Source organism: Mya arenaria, chromosome 10 (assembly GCF_026914265.1).
Source record: "Mya arenaria isolate MELC-2E11 chromosome 10, ASM2691426v1".
Lineage (NCBI taxonomy): Eukaryota > Metazoa > Mollusca > Bivalvia > Myida > Myidae > Mya > Mya arenaria.
In genome coordinates, this window is record NC_069131.1 from 73,744,328 (window position 1) to 73,762,228 (window position 17,901).

Sequence of the window (17,901 nt, forward strand, 5' to 3'; positions counted from 1 at the left end):
TTAGTGATAACGTTTCACTCCATTTTTAACGGTCATGCAATCAGTTTGTTTTATCTTTACATTGAGCATTATAATTCTTATCAGTGTGCTCAAACAAGTCACTACAGTGTAACATGAACATTCAAATTATTTTAATAATTCTTATAGGTAAGCTTTTTTCGTCTTTTTCATTTATTACATTGATTATTGACTATTTGTTTGTCATAAATGTAACACTTTTGTCTGTTTTTATGATTTTTATTTTATTTCGAAAAAATATAAATACAAGTAGTCCCATTTTTTATGTGGATTATCAGATGAACATTCTAATTAAACAGTTTAAATCAATTTTGAAGACTTCTAGGCATTAAACGAGTTAAAAAAATACTCACTTACTTGTGCTTATTTGGAAACATATCGAACATTTTTACAATTCTAACGAACCTTTGCATAATTTCAACACAGTGGTTACTTCCTTTGCCAGACAGTTATCATTGGCATCATGCAAATCACGTGATGATGTTGAAAATAATGTGACGTCATTCAAAAAGTTTAAATTTTCTTTCATTAAAACAAGTATATTCAAAACCTTTTCATACAAAATTAGATCTGCAATTGGCAAGTGCATACACCGTTTAAAACATTAAACAAGAAGTTGTTACAACATGATATCTATCACTCTCGTTGCACAATGTAATCCTGTGCTGTGGAGGAAACCGGAATACCCGAAAGAAACTTGCTAACCACACGATCCATTTCCGGGAGTTGGCCAAGATAGTTGGTGTTTGTACTATTTTAGTCTGCTATAGGCGGTTTTGTAATCTTTTCCAATAACACGTTATGTTTGTTATCAAATGCATTGAAATGTCTTTCCAAGTATTTCGTTCGTTTTATTTTCAGCATTTCGTTATTGTACTTAAAGTTATAATTCCTGCACTGAAGATAGCATCTCTTATGGAATGAGAACGTGTTGATGACCATTTTGAAAAGGCTAAATGTTTAATTCATGATTTGATGTCATTTCTACAATAAAGTGCGCTTATTAGAACTAATGTATGTGTTTATTTATCAGACGTCCGTTATGGCGTTGAAAACTGAGGATATCCAACATGGTCCTCTATTTGAACCTATGCAAACAATAATATCGTTTAATTTTTAAAGTTGGCACTGAGGGCGCTTGCATGGACGGATGGGTTCATTACGAAGACTCGTGTTACCTCATTGGACATACAGATCTGTCTTTTATAGATGCTCAGGTACTTGATGAAAGTTATTGTTCATGACTCATTTGTTCCCTTTGCTTATCTTGCATGTTTAATTTACCAATGTGACATATTTCCCATTGTAGTATAAGGTGACTGTCGATGTTCCAAAGGACAAGAAACGTGCTTGATCAAATATAAAACGGTTAAGAAAGCATCTTATGTTAACATAATGAATTTAATGTCGAACATAACAAATACCTTTTTCTTAATTAAGAGGATTAAGGTTTTGTTGTGTCGACGTACTTGTAACTTATTGACAGAGATCCATGTCCTTTACAGAGATACTGTCAGAGTCATGGGGCGAACCTAGTCAATTTAGAAACCCCAAAAGAGAACACGTTTCTAAAGGGTTATCTTTCAGATCTGAAAGGTAGGTTGGAATTATTCTTTTTTTACTGATCACGTTCAAGAATATATGATATTTAACCTTAATTTTGGAATGTTAATGAATTGCAAAATGCGTAGCAGTTCGAATATTTATGACTTTACCAGGACTTTACGTTAGAGGGGGCGTAAGAAAGGCAAACAATGCCCCTTTGACTTCAAAATATTATTTAAGTCGCATTTGAGGATGTGACGGGGTCAAGCCATAAAACAGCCATTATATGGCGCGGACAGACCTTCCGAAACTCAACAACAACAATACGACCCAAAAACAAATATAACACAACTGTTGAAAATATGTTATTTAATACGTTTTGCACTGTCAGTGAAATCTTAGTAAGACTTTACTGGGAGTCAATTCGAGACCATCCAACCTTCCACTTGTCACGACATGTATCAACAAAGTGTTAAGTGTTCCAAATGGCACGACTAGGCATTGAGGCTATGATAATAAACGAATAAATTGCTTTGGAACAGATTCGAAGCATTGGATTGGGCTTACTGACGAAATAACGGAGGGTGTGTGGAAGCAATATCCGTCAGAAGAGCTTGTGACCTTCACCGACTGGGGAACTCACCAGCCGAACAACGGCAAAACATCGAACTGTGCAGCTTATTGGGAGTCATTTGGATACCACTGGGTTGACGAACCGTGCACATCACACTATAAGGCTCTTTGCGAAATGCCGTATGTATCAGTTTATGGTATATGTATACTGTATCAGTATTAATTTTGAGATGATTTAAGGTATATGTGTGCACATGCCACCCGGAAAAGGCATATATTCGAGCTCAAACATGCTTGCGTTCTTTTGGCCTGGCTAAGATGACATCCATACCGATTAGGGTCTATAAAATACAAACATTAGAGCTTTATTATAAGGTAGTTTCACGGGAAATTTAGGCTTTTATTCATTATTCAGGTATAAACTAAACTGACTAGTTAGAGAACGTTCTTTACTATAATAAAAAGTGACGTCGTCTGCGAAAACGAATCGTGCTTGGGTATTTACTTTAATAACAAATAATCAAAATAGTCACCAAGAGATAGGATTACAAAGAAATCTTATAACAATATTATACATTTAATTAAAACCTGTTCGAACATATATATATAAACAAACTACGATTTTCTGCTTATGACGGACGAAGTTTCGCCAGAATTAAAATGTCACTTTTTCCTTCTCATCCTTTACGTTGGCACATATATATTGTCAACTTAATTAAGGACGAAGAACATGCTTCATGTAATACATATAGGATCTGACACTCGTTGTCATTTAATACAAGATTTTATTAAACGAGTTTATGAAATTTGATAGTAAGCGAGCCTCTGGCGAGCTTACTAACACCTTCCATGGACGAGTTTAATAAAATTCTTGTATTAAATGACAACGAGTGTCAGATCTTTTTTATCACATGCTTAAAACGGTGTTTTTATTACCAATATAGTTCCACTTTCTGAACCGATTGTTTGACAGCCAAAGTACTCAGAGTAGAATGTCAACGATGCGTCATATAAATAGTTCCAAATTAAAATGACAGAAGTAACTAGCAGTTATCAAGTTTTAATTCTGATAAAGCGCTTAACAAGTCACAACTATAAAAATGTATAGTAAAATATCCAACAGTATGAATAACGAACAATTTTAACAAAAAACAACAACAATAAGTACACAATTTGATGACGTCACACTCAGAGTACATGCATTTACGCGGTTTATGTGACCTGCATCGATCTATCAAGTTTTACTGTGTGCACGGATTTAAAAGTTATTCGCTGTCGCTTTCTACGATGATTTTGCAGCGTTTTCTTAGTGTACATAGAGTTTCACAACATGCAGATGATTACGGCGAAGCCTTACTCTGTACTGCATGGATGTTGATGTTGAAAAAGTTCCACCAAAAATGTTTCCAGAAAACATGATGTTTTAGCCGCCATTGGATGTGTAAGGAGGTGTCTGTGCTGCGAAATTCGTATTTGTGTTTTCGGTAACCGACAGCTGATTAAACTGGCAAGCAAATGGCATTGATTGCATATTGCTTGTGTTGGACAAGATGGAAATGTTTGAAATGTTCTTGTGGTGTTTGTCACTAATGTGGCTGTATTTGTTGACTGACTGGATATTTCTGTGACTAATGATATTCATTATCTGGTTGGCGGAACATTGTTATCAGAAAGTTTTTGTACAAGATGCTTTCTGGCACTATGATTCGTTAGCCATTTGTCTCCCGGAAGTCTTACAGCTCATTATTGAGGTAAGTATTTGTTGGCATTTAAACCATTTTGTTTACAAACAATGCGGAGGGATATCTAGGTTGCGTGTAGTCTAGCCAATAGAAATGTCTGATAGGTTATCTTACACGTGTTTAAGATAAAAATATTCGTTATGGGTATATTACACGGAAAACAAGGGTAAGCATGTGATAAAAAAAATTGAAGAAGACTTCATGTCAAAACAAGTGAATATGTAGGAATGAAAATGCAATGCTTATACTTAAGAAATAAGATAGTACCCCGTGTAAAGAACAGGACATTCTGAACTAATACTACGTCAAACTATTAGTAAAACATGCATGAAATTATCCAGCCTTGAAAACAGGTTATCCAAGTTATCTTTTTATGATATATTTTCAGGTTCGAGGCTGAGCATATCGTTGGCTAGTTATCAAATATCATTTGTACAACAATGATTTATTTTAATAAAACACTAAGACGGTTATCAAAGGTGTTGTATTTTTTCTGTTTAAAAGGCTTTGTAAATACAAGTATCACACATGATTATTGGTTGAAACTACCCTGACCAAAAAACAAACAAAAAGCTTTAAAAATATCTGACATATTTTTTTCTGAGTTAATATTGCTTAACTCTTTCTTACATCAGAACGAAGATATAGATAGAGTATGCATTTCACCATTGAAAATGATTGCATCTTCAGCCTATGAAATGCCTTACATAGTATCAAAAAGAGAAGGAAAGATTAGAGATTGAAACGTTTTAAACTTCCTAAGATCGTCTGATTATCGAATAAATTTAATAAAAGTATCATAACTGTCTCGGTGTCGTCATCGGCGTTGGCAGCGTCGTCGTGCAAACTCTTGATATCAACGTTCATGATTTTCAAAAAGACTCTTCCATTTGTAGGTGCAGCGAGGCAATAGTTCTTACATCAAGAATGAGTTATGCCCCCTGTGATTAAAAGATAAGACTAGCGTTTGCGACGTTGCAAAAGTGTTGTTTTTAGATATAAACAAACACCACTTTGCAAAGTTTTCAAATACATCATTTTTGGAGATATAATTCATTAGGAATGCATTTTACCTATTTCAACCTGGTATAACATGTCGAAAAAAGTCGACGTCCTGGCAATCCAATTAACAATATATTATGGTATCTTGATGAATACTTTCAAATTTAAAAGATATTAAATAATGTAGTGAAACATGGTGTCTAATTCTCACCTCATCGCTACTTAAATGATAATAGCTTCTGTAAAATAGAAGCAATCACAACACACAAGTGGGAAACATTCTTGAATGGATAGGGTCAATCATCTTGGCATCTTCAAATATAACTAATCTTTCTTCTTGTTTGTGTAAAAATGCCAATCCTTTTAAATCAAGATCTTCTGATGAGGTATTTCCCGCAAAATTGGTAAGGCGTTCTGAAACACATGAACATGTTCAAGCCTTGTACCTCGTTTATGCTTAAATATTTAACTCCTCGGATTATCCCTGTATTTTTCATTGTATAATAAAAACACACGTGTGTATGATGCTTGATAAAGAGTTTACCTTAAAAACATAATACTTGACCTTGTAAAATGTTTGTTTTTTGTCCATCAAACCCACTTTTGCATTATCACGATCCGTTAATTGTTCATCTTCCCGACTTTATACTGTGGAAGGCCCTTTTATCATTCCGAAAAGCGCTAAGAAATTAAAATGTAGTTTTGAGGATATCTCAATCCCCTTGTTCGCTCTATGAGACATGAACAACCATTGCTATGGTAAATTCAGAGTATTGCATCTTTCATCATGATATTTACGTATCTGCGGGATCATTTTGGAAAACATAATTAATGTTGCAGCCATGGGAGCACTTGTATTATGATGGATATACCATCCTCACTGTAAACTGTTCCTGAATAAACAACATATAGAAAAGCAGATGTTCTAGAAAGACTATGAAACGTCGAATGATAAAACTTATGTGTTTTTTACTGTTGAATGCATTTTACAAAATACGTTAGCACACCGATATCATTTATATTCAATAATTGAATGTTTGCACCTTTTGATTTATGTCTGATTACCTCATGAAGTCAACATCATAAATGATATCGACGAATTAATAAACTATTAATATATTCAACTTGAAAAGGAGTTACCTTTTAATACATTATGCAATTGTAATACTTAATTTATTCAATGATGTACAATATTTACGTTAAATATGTTATTTCTACATACATATTGAAGATACGGTTATTCCCCGTTTTATTTATAGAAATTGAATATATGGTTCGCAAAAAAGTCAATGGGTCTCAATTTGTGTATATTAATGGGAAAATTATCAACTGTTGTCTAGCTATTCTCTTACTGTTTTTAGTGTTTATGCCCATATCCACACAAATGGGATCACTTGGAGGATTCAAATTTAGAACCAACCTCAATATTTCCATATATTTCTTAATTCATATTATGAAGTGGGTTTAAAAGAAACTCGCGCATGCGCACTGGCTGTGGTTCTAGGTCCTAGGTCATTCTATTTTGATTTTAATAATCAGCTTATTCGACAGTCCAGCTGAGCCCGTCCAATGGCGAATATGGTTAAGTAAATCTAAAATGAAAAACCAGATTACATCTAAAACATATTTTTTTCACTTCATGTTATCTTATAAATGTTAATTGTACTTCATTTGAACAGGATGTTTAACGTCATTGTCGCCTAATGCTGTTCTCGATGGAGTTATTTTCAGCCGGTGTGAACAATATCGATAAAAGACTGAGACAATTCGAATCAATTTGTAATAGTGATGATATAGGGGATGAATTTAATTTTGTGTCGTTACAAGACTTAGTTAATCCGTCTCATAAATGATGTGACAACGTGTCGAAATCGTCCAGACAATCCAATCAACAATATATTATTGTGGATGAGTTTAATTTTGTGTCGTTAGAAGAATTAGTTAATCCGTCTCGTAAATGATGTGACAAAGACGGATAACACATAGAATGAATTTGACGAAATATAGATACCTTTATCGCTCCAAAAGAAAACATTCCCATTGAATGTTCTCACATCAATCTTATTGACAGTTAATTACTTTATTCTATGCATTATATGGACTTTTTTCTACCAAGGTTTTTAACTAAAGATACGTTTCTTATTATCGAGGGAATCTGTATCTAAATTAAATAATTATTTTATTTCTCCCAGTTTCTATTTTGCGTATGAAATGAAATAAATGAAGAGTTGTTTTACAAATGTCGCGAGGTTGACTTTTCAATTAATTCAGGATTGATGCTTATTCTACCTTGCATTCATTTGGAACATTCGCAAAATCGCGGCGAAGTGTTCATATTTATTCTTCATATTTACATTTTCCCTTTTCATTGATTTTTTTGTGATAATAAAGATATTGGTTTAATGATTTTCGCGTATAGTAAGATTACTTATTTAAATACGTGTTTTATATATGCATGATTCAGTCTCAGGTCCTTCGTGCAAAACTCCGCCTATAAAGGAAACAAAATTTCGAGGAGTACTTGCAAAATGAATAACAATTTCATCGTACAGAAAATCAAGTGCGAAAGTATTTTTTTATAAAATGTCCTCAAATGTTTCTCTGATGAAAAATGTTAAAAAACGTTATGGAATCCTATGGGATTCCCATATAATCGGTGAAAACATCTCTGACGAAAACAACCGTCAAATTTACAATTAATCATTACTTGTTTTCTTATTAAGAGAACTATTCAGATTTTCAATTGCGCAATAGCTAGTTTGAGCAATCTGAGGTCAAAGTAAGTTAATTATTCATTTAAGCTTTATAAAACAATTAATTGGGCAGCCAGTTTTCGCTCGTCTTTTTCAGTTGCACATATAATGGTACATTATAAGCCATTAGTTAATTAAAAACTCTTTTGAGCCTATACATCGTTAGGTTACTTTACATTATGGAGCTGACAATTTGCATATCTTCTCCATTCAAAAGTCATGAACAAAACTACATACAAACGTTTACAAAAAGCACATTTTTATTTCAACAGTTCATAAAGTTCTTAAACTGGCAAAATTATTGAATGGTTCATGAACAATAAAATCAGTTAAAGTGTTACATACATAAACGTTCTCCTGTGACAAAACATATTAAGCATGTAAACACATTAAGCAACCTACTTACACAACGTACGCGCAAAAAATATATAAATAAATGACTTAATAATAATTGGCAGTTGGTTGTGTTTCTTAATTGATATTGACGGATGTTTTCTTTTTTTTAATGGAAATTTAGAGGTTGAAATCTATAAAATAGATATTTGATTGTCAACGATTTTCTGAATGAATAAATGTGGATGTATCTGGTGATCTCATTGTCTGATGCATGAGCCCTCAAGTATTTTTATACTAGCTCGCGTGTGTTCGTAGTCTACAATAAATGCATTTCGCGCTCAACACTAAATATGTCAGCATTTAATTTTGGACTTCTTAACAATTGAATCGGCGACGGGCTGCGGTGGGTCTGCCGACTTAATTGTTTATAAGAACAAACTTAGAGACTGACTATAATAAAGCATTAAACTTAAAATGTCTTGTAAACGGATATCAGTTTATTGAACTTCGCACGGCTTCTCAGGTCTTAAGGATGATTGTTGGTAGTCAATCCATCTATAAGATCAATTGAAAACTAATGGTAATTAGTTTGACTTAAAATACGTCTTAAAAGCAGATATGGCTGGATGAAAAATACCAATGACATAAACTACAAACAATATGATGAGCTCTCTCAACTGATGTTTTTAAAACAATACTGAAACACTAACCCTACACGTATTTTCGTAAGAGATTGACTAACAGATTGTACACGTATTTTTGTAAAATATTGACTTAAAGATTGCCCAAGTATTGTCGTAAAAGATTGCTTAAGAGATTGTACAAGTATTGTCGTAAGAGATTGTCAAATAACTCTTACAGATATTTTGTATAAGAGATTGTAAAACATCAGGTATTTCCAGAGTCAGAGGAGCATTCTCCGTTGTTTTTTATGCCATCGTCCAAAGATGTATTTGAATGCATTTGTTTTGATGAAGATGGGAAACGAAAAATGTATGAATATTTTCTCAATTAAAGAAGACATATAACGCTTCCTACATGTCTCACAGAAATTGGAATGAGCATTGCACAGTTCCATGCATTACATCGCGATTATATATTCAATGTAATTTTTAACAACTCTATTTAATTCATTTCGTCATATTTTAAATATTAAAGAACCAGGATTGACCTATAGGTCTGACACTTGCTCTTCAATTGTCAACCTCCGTATATCACATGGAAAAGATTCACATTGTTGGTTTTATTTACGATGAGTTTCGGAATATAATTTGAAGGTATGGAGTCATATTCCGGGCATGTAAAAATATTTCAGTTTATGCCTATACCTTTGAGTTTGAAACCTTTTCATGGCATTAAGGTTTAGTAGAACCTGAAGTTTAGTGCATGAGCCTTAGAGTTAGACGCAATTCGTGTTCAGCTATTTTTGTTCCCTGACGGATAAAAGTCACAGACCTGACACGCCACAGTTCATATATGAGTTGACCTTAAACCGCAGCAATGACATGATCCTCAACTATACAGCCTTCTACTTTAAAAACAACATAGAATAACTGTTTCATTCACTATCTAAAATAAGCTAATTTAGGTTTTGAAAAACGTTCCCAATCGCTTTTGACAGGTTATCGTTTACTTCGTCCATGAACACCTGTAACAATAGAAAAGTTTGCAGAATAAATTCCTAAAGTCTCTCCGGAAGTCACGTACACATGTGAAATATACCAGAGGATTCGCCATGTTATTTATCACAAACGATCTCAGAAAAATGTTATACGTCACAATCTGTAATGACGTCATATCCTGCGCAAAATCTGGTCGAAAGGTAGAGTAGATGATAAAAGCAAGATGAGGAATGAAAGAGAGCACAAAAACGGCCGTCAACCAACAAAACATGCTGGTCATCTCATGGGCGGCTCTATTTACGTGGCTAGCGGCGTTGGACACTGCCTTCCCAACGGGCATGTGTAGTCTGTACGTTCCCTCAGTTTGTTCTGACGCCGTGGTCTTCATTAAGATACTTCCAGCTTTGTTTTTATGTGTGTTTGTCGCATCGTCTTGTGTACACAGTGTCTGGCTTGATTTGGTTGACTTGTCTAAGATCGAGCTTGTGGAGTAACGTCTCGTGAATTTCAAATGCCACTTTAACTGTCGTCCAATCCGAATGTACAACACAAGTAATATAGCAAATGATATACTCACGACTATAGATTGAAATGGGAAGTATATTTTGGGCCATATTGAATCAGTTTGTATAAAGTGGTCTTCAACAAAGCATTCAGTCCCTGTGATATTGTGAACTCCAGTTTTGACTGTCCTTATTCCGTAAATAAATATAGCCGGGACGGCCACTACAACTCCCATTATACAAGACATAATACACATGGCATGCATTCGCCTTGTATTCATTTCAACCAGCTCAAAAATGCAGATAGCCCGATGCCTTTCAATGGCAATACTTACGAATATAAACACTGACGTCCCAACAAGAAAAACGTGGACAAAACGTAACGTTTTGCATACGCTCTCGGACGGAAACTGGTACGGATGAATCATGCTAAACACTAGAAGTGGCGTTCCGCCGCTGCACGCTATAAAGTCTACAACAGCAAGCCACAAAATAAACACACGTGAAAATGAGCTTGGGTGGGGTATGTAGACGCTTAACACGATCAGGTTTCCGATGATCCCGATCACTGCAAGCGAGGCGCAGATGAAAATGGCCGGAAGGTGTAGCGTGACCAAAGCGTCGTTGAGTTCAGTCAACGAGGCGTTGACGTCGAAATCGTCCCGCCAAGATTTTGGTAAAGTTGTGTACATCTTCAGTTTCCTACCGTGGCTCTTTGAGTTTACACCGCACTAACATCCCTGAAGATGAAAACAATATGTTTAGTGAAAATAAATGTCATCTCGTTAAATAACTATTCGTCTTGAAATTCATATTCTATGTCGATAATATGCTTTTTATGTTAGATACACGAAAACGTCGGTTTGTAATACAATTTTCAAAAATACACGCGCATTTTATTTTGTCCTCGAAATTATACGTTTTCAAAAAAGGTTTGCGTTACCAAAATTGTTATAATTTAAAGTACACAAATATGCTATTAAAGCTCATATCTTATTCATCTTAATTCCTACACTGATAATTCAACAGCCTGTTAAAAAATGTTGACTTGTGGCTTAAATGGTTGGCTAATATTCTTGATCGAAATTACGTAAAAGATTTATAATGTACAAACCACTCGGCGTATATCTCTCTTAAAATTCCTCATCATCACTGATAATTCAACAGCCTGTTCAAAATAAATTTGTCTTGTGATTTGTATGAAAAGTTGGCAAATATGCCTTTTCGAAATAGCTAGATAAATTTAATGTACAAACCACTTCACGTATCTTGAGGTATAGCTTTTATGAGCAGTTGTTCGACTTTTCCGATATATAATGTTCTTACCACTGAAAATATTTTCCTTCTGAAGAATAAGCTCCCTGAAATAGGATAAAATTACAGATAATGTTTCCTTCAAAACATTACATGATTTTACTTAAAGCTGTTCTCTCACAGGTTGGCAGTTTAAACAATTTTGATTTTTGTATCAATGCCATCAATTCAGTCATATATGATAACTTACAATAAAACAGATCTCCATTGTTTGGAAAATTTACGAAAAAATCTTTTTAAGGCATTACTAACGCTTTTAGACATAAAATAGCAATGTTCGAACGTAAATATGAAAAACTGCGAACGGATTTTTTGTCAGCCGTCTTGTGTCAATAGTTTCGAGACATTTACGCAAAATTTGTCTCATGCCAATAGAAAAATAAATTTGATGTTAAAACTACCAAACTGAGAGGGCAGCTTAAACCTATTTCTTATCAAGAATTTGCCAGCGATAGTCCCAACTTTAAGTGATGCTTTCTACTCATTTTAACTGAACTAATTTTATCAAAGTAAACAAAGGCCACCGGCCAAAAACACAGTACCTATACACCATAACATGTAAAAAAAATAAGAAATACATATATGATGATGTTAGAACAGAAATATATAAAAAAAACACTTACATTTATTTTATATTTCATAGAAGATGTATGTACATCGCCAATTGTAACATAGAATCATCATTGTTAATACCTATTAATACCACAATCAAAACACCTTATATGCCAATCATGATTGTCAAAGTATACATGTAAGTGTACATTTAGGTTATAATAACAATATCTTATCATATATATTCCGATTATTCCTCATCAACACTGATAATTCAACAACTTGTTCAAAATTAACTAAACTTTATGGATTCTATGAGAAGATAGAATACACTGTACATAACTTCTTTGTTTCAAAAGTTACTTGTATCTACTTTACCGTACAATTCTTCTCAAGCATTGGCCCGACATATCAGATCAAAACAGCATACATAATGAAATCCTAATATCATACAATCAAAACACCATATGGTTTATTGATAAGTGAAAGGTACAAGTATGTGTAAATTGAGGTTGTTTAACAACACCGTGAGAGAATCTAGACAACCAGTTCGCGCTATTAATGATTAATCCTTTTTGAAAACAGCAGGCGACCGGCATTTATACGTGTATTTGCCTATATTTAACAAATCCAATATCAATATAAATGTATATACATCTGATCCGAAGTATGAATGCACTTGTATCGTTAATGAATATACTAAACATTACCTTCATCTCACTATCGAAAATGTTGATAATAGCAAAAGATATCGCATTAAACTTTCTTTTAGCAACAAGGGTATAGATATTTTTAATCTAAATAATTTATTGAAGAATAAAAATGTTGAAAAATGTATTCCACAATACTTTAAGAATAAAGAAATGCCAATGATATGTTACAAATATAAAAAGCCTATTAGAAATTTCATATTTAATTATAATTAAGTAGTATCAGAAGATGAAATATCCGCAAATACACCTTCTTCTTGAAATTGTATTGACTCTATGTACCACTACCCTGTTGGATATATTGTTACAGGAGATCTTTTATTAAAAATAACCTTCTTAGAAAACTTCCAAATAAAGGTCCTAAATACCGGATAGCATCTGAAATTAATTTCCAACACTTTATCCAAATATAGTAAAAGCTGGTGCAAAAGAGAAGGGGTCGAACCAAATGCCTTATTGCCGTGGATGAATAAAATACTGTACCTAATAGATAAGAAAATAGAGTTTTTCAACAATAATCCGTTGGCCCTTCCCCCAAAGTCTATTTCGATAACTCCAAAGCTGATCATGGATATCAAATCTCAACATAAAAATTGTATTTGTACCAGCTGATAAAGCAGCTAATAATGTAATCATAGTTTGACGTTTATTAAATACTATTATTAAAGAGTTTCAATCTTCTAGAACTAACATTCCTAGCCAACTCGATGAAGAAAGTGTTCTTAAACATCATTCTGATTCTAATGCTAAATTTCAAGTTCTTTTGAATGATGATCATAAAAACATTCCTACAATACACTGGTTGCCTAAAATCCATAAAAATCCGCGTAAATCACGATTTATTGTTAATTCCATTTCTTGTTCTTCTAAACAAGTTTCAATTTTACTAACATCCTGCTTAACTTCTATAAAGTTTCATGTAAAAAATACTGTAGTAAAGTTTATGAGAATTCTGGAATTAATCTCTTTTGGTCTATCAATAATTCTTTAGATTTAGTTAATGATTTTGAAAATAGACGGTAAATGATCTCAGTGCTTAATACTTATGACTTTACAACGCTCAATACATCTATTACACAACCTTTAGTTACAAACAAACTGACTCCTCTTATCGAAAAAACTTTTGCGAGGGAGAAAATGTAAATGTTAAAAAAGCTTATTTTACTAATGATTGCCCCGATAAATATATATATATCAGATATGCATCGATGTCATTGAAGTTTTAAATTTTATTCTCAATAATTATTAATGGAATTCCAATGGGTGCCAATTATGCACCTTAACTTGCAGACCTCTTTTTATACTGCTATGCACGTGAATTTATGTTGAAATTATCTAAGTCTGGAGATCTAGCTCTTGTTGATAAATTCAATAACACTTTTAGATATATTGATGATATTCTAAGTTTAGATAATCCTGTGTTTACAGATAACATTCATTCGATATACCCTTCACAATTGCAACTTAATTTATCTAATACATCCGTTTTAAAAGCATCATATTTAGATCTGCAACTTGAAGTAAAGGAAGATATATTAAGTATCAATCTTTATGATAAACGTGATGGGTTTAATTTTAAAATAATTAATTACCCTTCTTTAGATGGTGATGTTCCTAGTTCACCATCATATGGTGTTTTTATTGCACAGTTGATAAGATTCGCTAGAATATGTACAGATGTAAAAAACATATCAGCTCTCGCAGTAAACTTATGACGCAAACACTTCTAAAACAGGGTTTCAGATATTATAAATTAAGGAAAACTTTCTCAAAATTTGTTAATTGTCATCATAATCGCATATCAAAGTACAATAGTAGTCTTAAATCGCTGATTGCTAATAGTATTGCTCATCCCGATTTTTATGGTAATGTTTTAAAGAAAATTCGTAAAATTAAAATGTTTCAAGCTGGTAGTTGAGCAGATAGACTTAATGAATTACTTGGATTTTATTTAAACCGTGGATATAAAAGTAATATTTTGAAGAGCACTTGCCTTCTAGTTTTTTTAAGATGAATACCTTAAACAAAATATAGGATTGAATATAGAATCTTTTTATAACTTAGTTTTCAGTCCTTGGATTTTCTATGAAGATTTTGCTAATTCATGTTATCATTAAAACCGTTCTTGGCGAACACGTTTTTGGCTGACTCGGAGTGTTTTGGCATGTGACTTCATTTTCTTCAAACATTTTACATTTGCAAATTATTTGGAAGGAAAGATTTGCCAATTTATGTCGCTTTTATTTTTAATAATGTTTTCTTTATTTGTTCCAAGTTTTAGTACAATGATGCTTTTTATTATGAAACTCTATGATCACACAGTTTTAAACATTTTATTTTATAAGGCAGACTGTGTTGGATGTTTATAGTTTTTAACAATGATTTCATCGTAACTTTGAAAAGTTTTTGCATTAGGTGCTCTGAATTGTTTCCCTCCGTCTGCAGAAAGAGTTGGGATCTCTACTCATAGAAGTACTTGGGGTATACCTATATGTTTATTATTATTTGTTTTATTGACAAGTTTCCTCAAGTTAATGCATACTTTGATAAAATTTACCTTTTGCGTTTTATCTTTATTAAGGACTGTTGGGATAAGAGTGAGGTTTGTGCACATAAACTGGTTTAAACCCCCAGTAAATGTACATTTTACTGACCGTTCCAAGGCGGTACCTAACAGTTCTTGATAAACATACCTATTTTTTTTTAAATATGTATAGTATGTATGCACTGTGCTCTTTGTGGAGTTTTGTGCCGTTGTTCTATGTTTCTTGTTTGTGATTGTTCTTTGTCTTTGGCGTTGTCCCAGTTCCACTAAACCGGGTATATGTTTGAACGTTTTGCTACTGAACTTGTTTCTGTAGCTTTTTGAATAAATACTAAGCTAACAAACTGCGAAGCATTTGTTAAATTTGTAAATATTGCTCATAATAAATGTTAGATTTTCAAATCAAAAAGAGAACACTCAAAAACAAATCCAGTGACTCACACAGCTTCAATACCCCACATGAATACTAATGTGTTCGATACCTGTAACATTCCACACGATACTCGGTCTTGTTTACAAAAGGCATCAAATAAATTGAATATATTACAAATTAAATCATATGGCTTGAAACAATGAAAACGTAAAACAACACAACAGAAGTCGAAATATTTTTGTAATAACACTCACCTTCTGTAACAATACTCCGAAGTTCATAGAAAAACATTGCCAGAGATTTTGCTATCAACATATTCAAATGCACTTAATGAAATCATGCATGTTTAAGCCACAATTACCACGCTGTTCAACTTCTCTGTATTATATTGATATGTGATACTCTTTACTCCATAGAAAGATTTGCAACTACGCATGTTCAACGCTCGTGCACATATAACCACTTTTCATAGGTTGTTGCTAAATAAACTACTCTGATGTATTGATATAAAGCAGCAATTTTCATCGTGTGTAGTTAATGCGTGATTATCAATGATGAGCGGAACATTTAGATACTGTTTCAAACTCTAGGCTGTTACCCACATATTACCTGCTCGCTCGATAAAGTACAATAAGGCCATTGCAAATTGATTTTATGCTTAGTTTAGTTCTTCAGACAACAGATACCAATAATTGATTAGTTGATAAAGCAATAGATACCTCCTGCTTTGTAAACAATGGAACATTCTTCCAAAATCTAATCTTTTAAATTATTTGTATACATGTTTATACTGCTATTTCATTTGGACAAACAAACATGGTGTGGCTTCCTTTGATTGTTTTTTTTCTGTTTTATAGAGTAGCTACAGATAAAATAGACTGACAAAACATTAAAACTTATGAATATTCTGCCATATTCAAGAAATTAAGAATGATTTTTAAGATGTTCTTGTTTCAATGACGTTCAATCAAAGTTTATAAAATATATGAATGCAAACACGTGCATGTTTAAATTTATTCAACTTATAAGTAGTAAAAACAAACAAACAACTAAATGTATGAAAATATTTGGAACAGGCGACAAATTGAAGAAACTAAGCAATGAATGATATTGTTTAAGTTTTGATCGTATAAGTTGTATTGTAAATCAATGATATTGATTAAATTTTGATTGAATAAATTTCATTGTAAATCAATGATGTTGATTAAGTCCAGATCGTACAAGTTGTATTGTAAACAATGATATTGTTCAAGTCTTGATCTATAAATTTTATTGTAAATCAATGATATTGTTCAAGTCTTGATCGTAAATGTTTTATTGTAAATCAATGATATTGTCTAAGTTTTGATCGGATAAGTTTTATTGTAAATCAATGATATTGGCTAAATTTTGATCGGATAAGTTTTATTGTAAATCAATGATATTATCTAAGTTTTGATCGGATAAGTTTTATTGTAAATCAATGATATTGTCTAAGTTTTGATCGGATAAGTTTTATTGTAAATCAATGATATTGTCTAAGTTTTGATCGGATAAGTTTCATTGTAAATCAATGATATTGTCTAAGTTTTGATCGGATAAGTTTTATTGTAAATCAATGATATTGTCTAAGTTTTGATCGGAATTTTTATTGCATATCAATGATATTGTTCAAGTCTTGATCGTATAAGTTTTATTGCAAATCAATGATATTGTTTAAGTCTTAATCGTATAAGTTTTATTACAAATCAATCATATTGTTTAAGTTTTGATCGTTTCAGTTTTATTGTAAATTAATGATATTGTTTAAGTCTTTATCGTATAATCACTGCAGTAACCATTAACGACCCGATTTTCCGAAATAATATAGAATAATATAAATTACTGGATACACAGCTTTAAATTGTTTTAAGGTGTGAACATTATGTTTTCTTGTATGTATTTGTTTGACAAGATGCCTTTAAGAATAAGTCGAAATAAACTGTTGTTTTGTTCTGCTATCAAAACAAAAAGAAATTCATAATGGAATAATAAGACATTGATAACTTAAATAACTAATGACAGAACAATTCACTAACTATATATGAGTAATAAGAAACGACACATTGCAATGTATTATTTGTTCCTACAATGTTTTATTGTGCTTACTGTGAAATGTATACCTGCTTCAGAACAGCGGCATTAAATAAACAGGCAAGTTCGAAGATAAGCATGAGCCTCAAGAATTATGAGCCTTATCAAATATAATTAATCAACAAAATGTGTTCTGTTAGAACAAAAAGTTTCATAAACAGGTTTCAAGGCTGAACAGGTTTGGGGGATTTTATCGTGTTT

The 17,901-nt window shown here is 32.5% G+C and overlaps 2 protein-coding genes across 4 annotated transcripts; one reads left to right on the forward strand and one right to left on the reverse strand.

Annotated features, from left to right (window-relative positions):
* The first annotated feature begins 134 nt into the window (after nucleotides 1-134).
* On the forward strand, nucleotides 135-4,356 carry LOC128204179 (perlucin-like protein). Its single transcript, XM_052905553.1, has 5 exons — nucleotides 135-147; nucleotides 1,141-1,235; nucleotides 1,524-1,614; nucleotides 2,106-2,316; nucleotides 4,267-4,356. Exons 2-5 carry the CDS (start codon nucleotides 1,161-1,163, stop codon nucleotides 4,292-4,294), a joined length of 405 nt encoding a protein of 134 aa, XP_052761513.1. The 5' UTR covers nucleotides 135-147; nucleotides 1,141-1,160; the 3' UTR covers nucleotides 4,295-4,356.
* A 3,541-nt stretch (nucleotides 4,357-7,897) lies between these two features.
* Nucleotides 7,898-16,030, reverse strand: LOC128206281 (cholecystokinin receptor type A-like). Of its 3 annotated transcripts, XM_052908648.1 has the most exons (3): nucleotides 15,843-16,030; nucleotides 11,421-11,455; nucleotides 7,898-10,834 (listed from the first exon to the last, which is right to left on the reverse strand). In XM_052908648.1, exon 3 carries the CDS (start codon nucleotides 10,784-10,786, stop codon nucleotides 9,599-9,601), a length of 1,188 nt encoding a protein of 395 aa, XP_052764608.1. In that variant the 5' UTR covers nucleotides 10,787-10,834; nucleotides 11,421-11,455; nucleotides 15,843-16,030; the 3' UTR covers nucleotides 7,898-9,598. The 3 variants fall into 3 exon arrangements, with proteins under 3 accessions (XP_052764608.1, XP_052764609.1, XP_052764610.1); XM_052908649.1 differs by lacking the exons at nucleotides 11,421-11,455; nucleotides 15,843-16,030 and adding an exon at nucleotides 11,351-11,401; XM_052908650.1 differs by lacking the exons at nucleotides 11,421-11,455; nucleotides 15,843-16,030 and adding an exon at nucleotides 11,209-11,320.
* Between the last annotated feature and the right edge of the window lie 1,871 nt (nucleotides 16,031-17,901).

What these genes read in the sequence shown, in the direction of transcription:
- LOC128204179 (XM_052905553.1), top strand. Translation starts at nt 1,161, where the DNA reads ATGGACGGATGGGTTCATTACGAAGACTCGTGTTACCTCATTGGACAT. An exon ending in TGTCTTTTATAGATGCTCAG is followed by an intron (nt 1,236 to 1,523) that starts GTACTTGATGAA and finishes TGTCCTTTACAG; the next exon opens with AGATACTGTCAGAGTCATGG. An exon ending in TTATCTTTCAGATCTGAAAG is followed by an intron (nt 1,615 to 2,105) that starts GTAGGTTGGAAT and finishes GCTTTGGAACAG; the next exon opens with ATTCGAAGCATTGGATTGGG.
- LOC128206281 (XM_052908648.1), bottom strand. Translation starts at nt 10,786, where the DNA reads ATGTACACAACTTTACCAAAATCTTGGCGGGACGATTTCGACGTCAAC.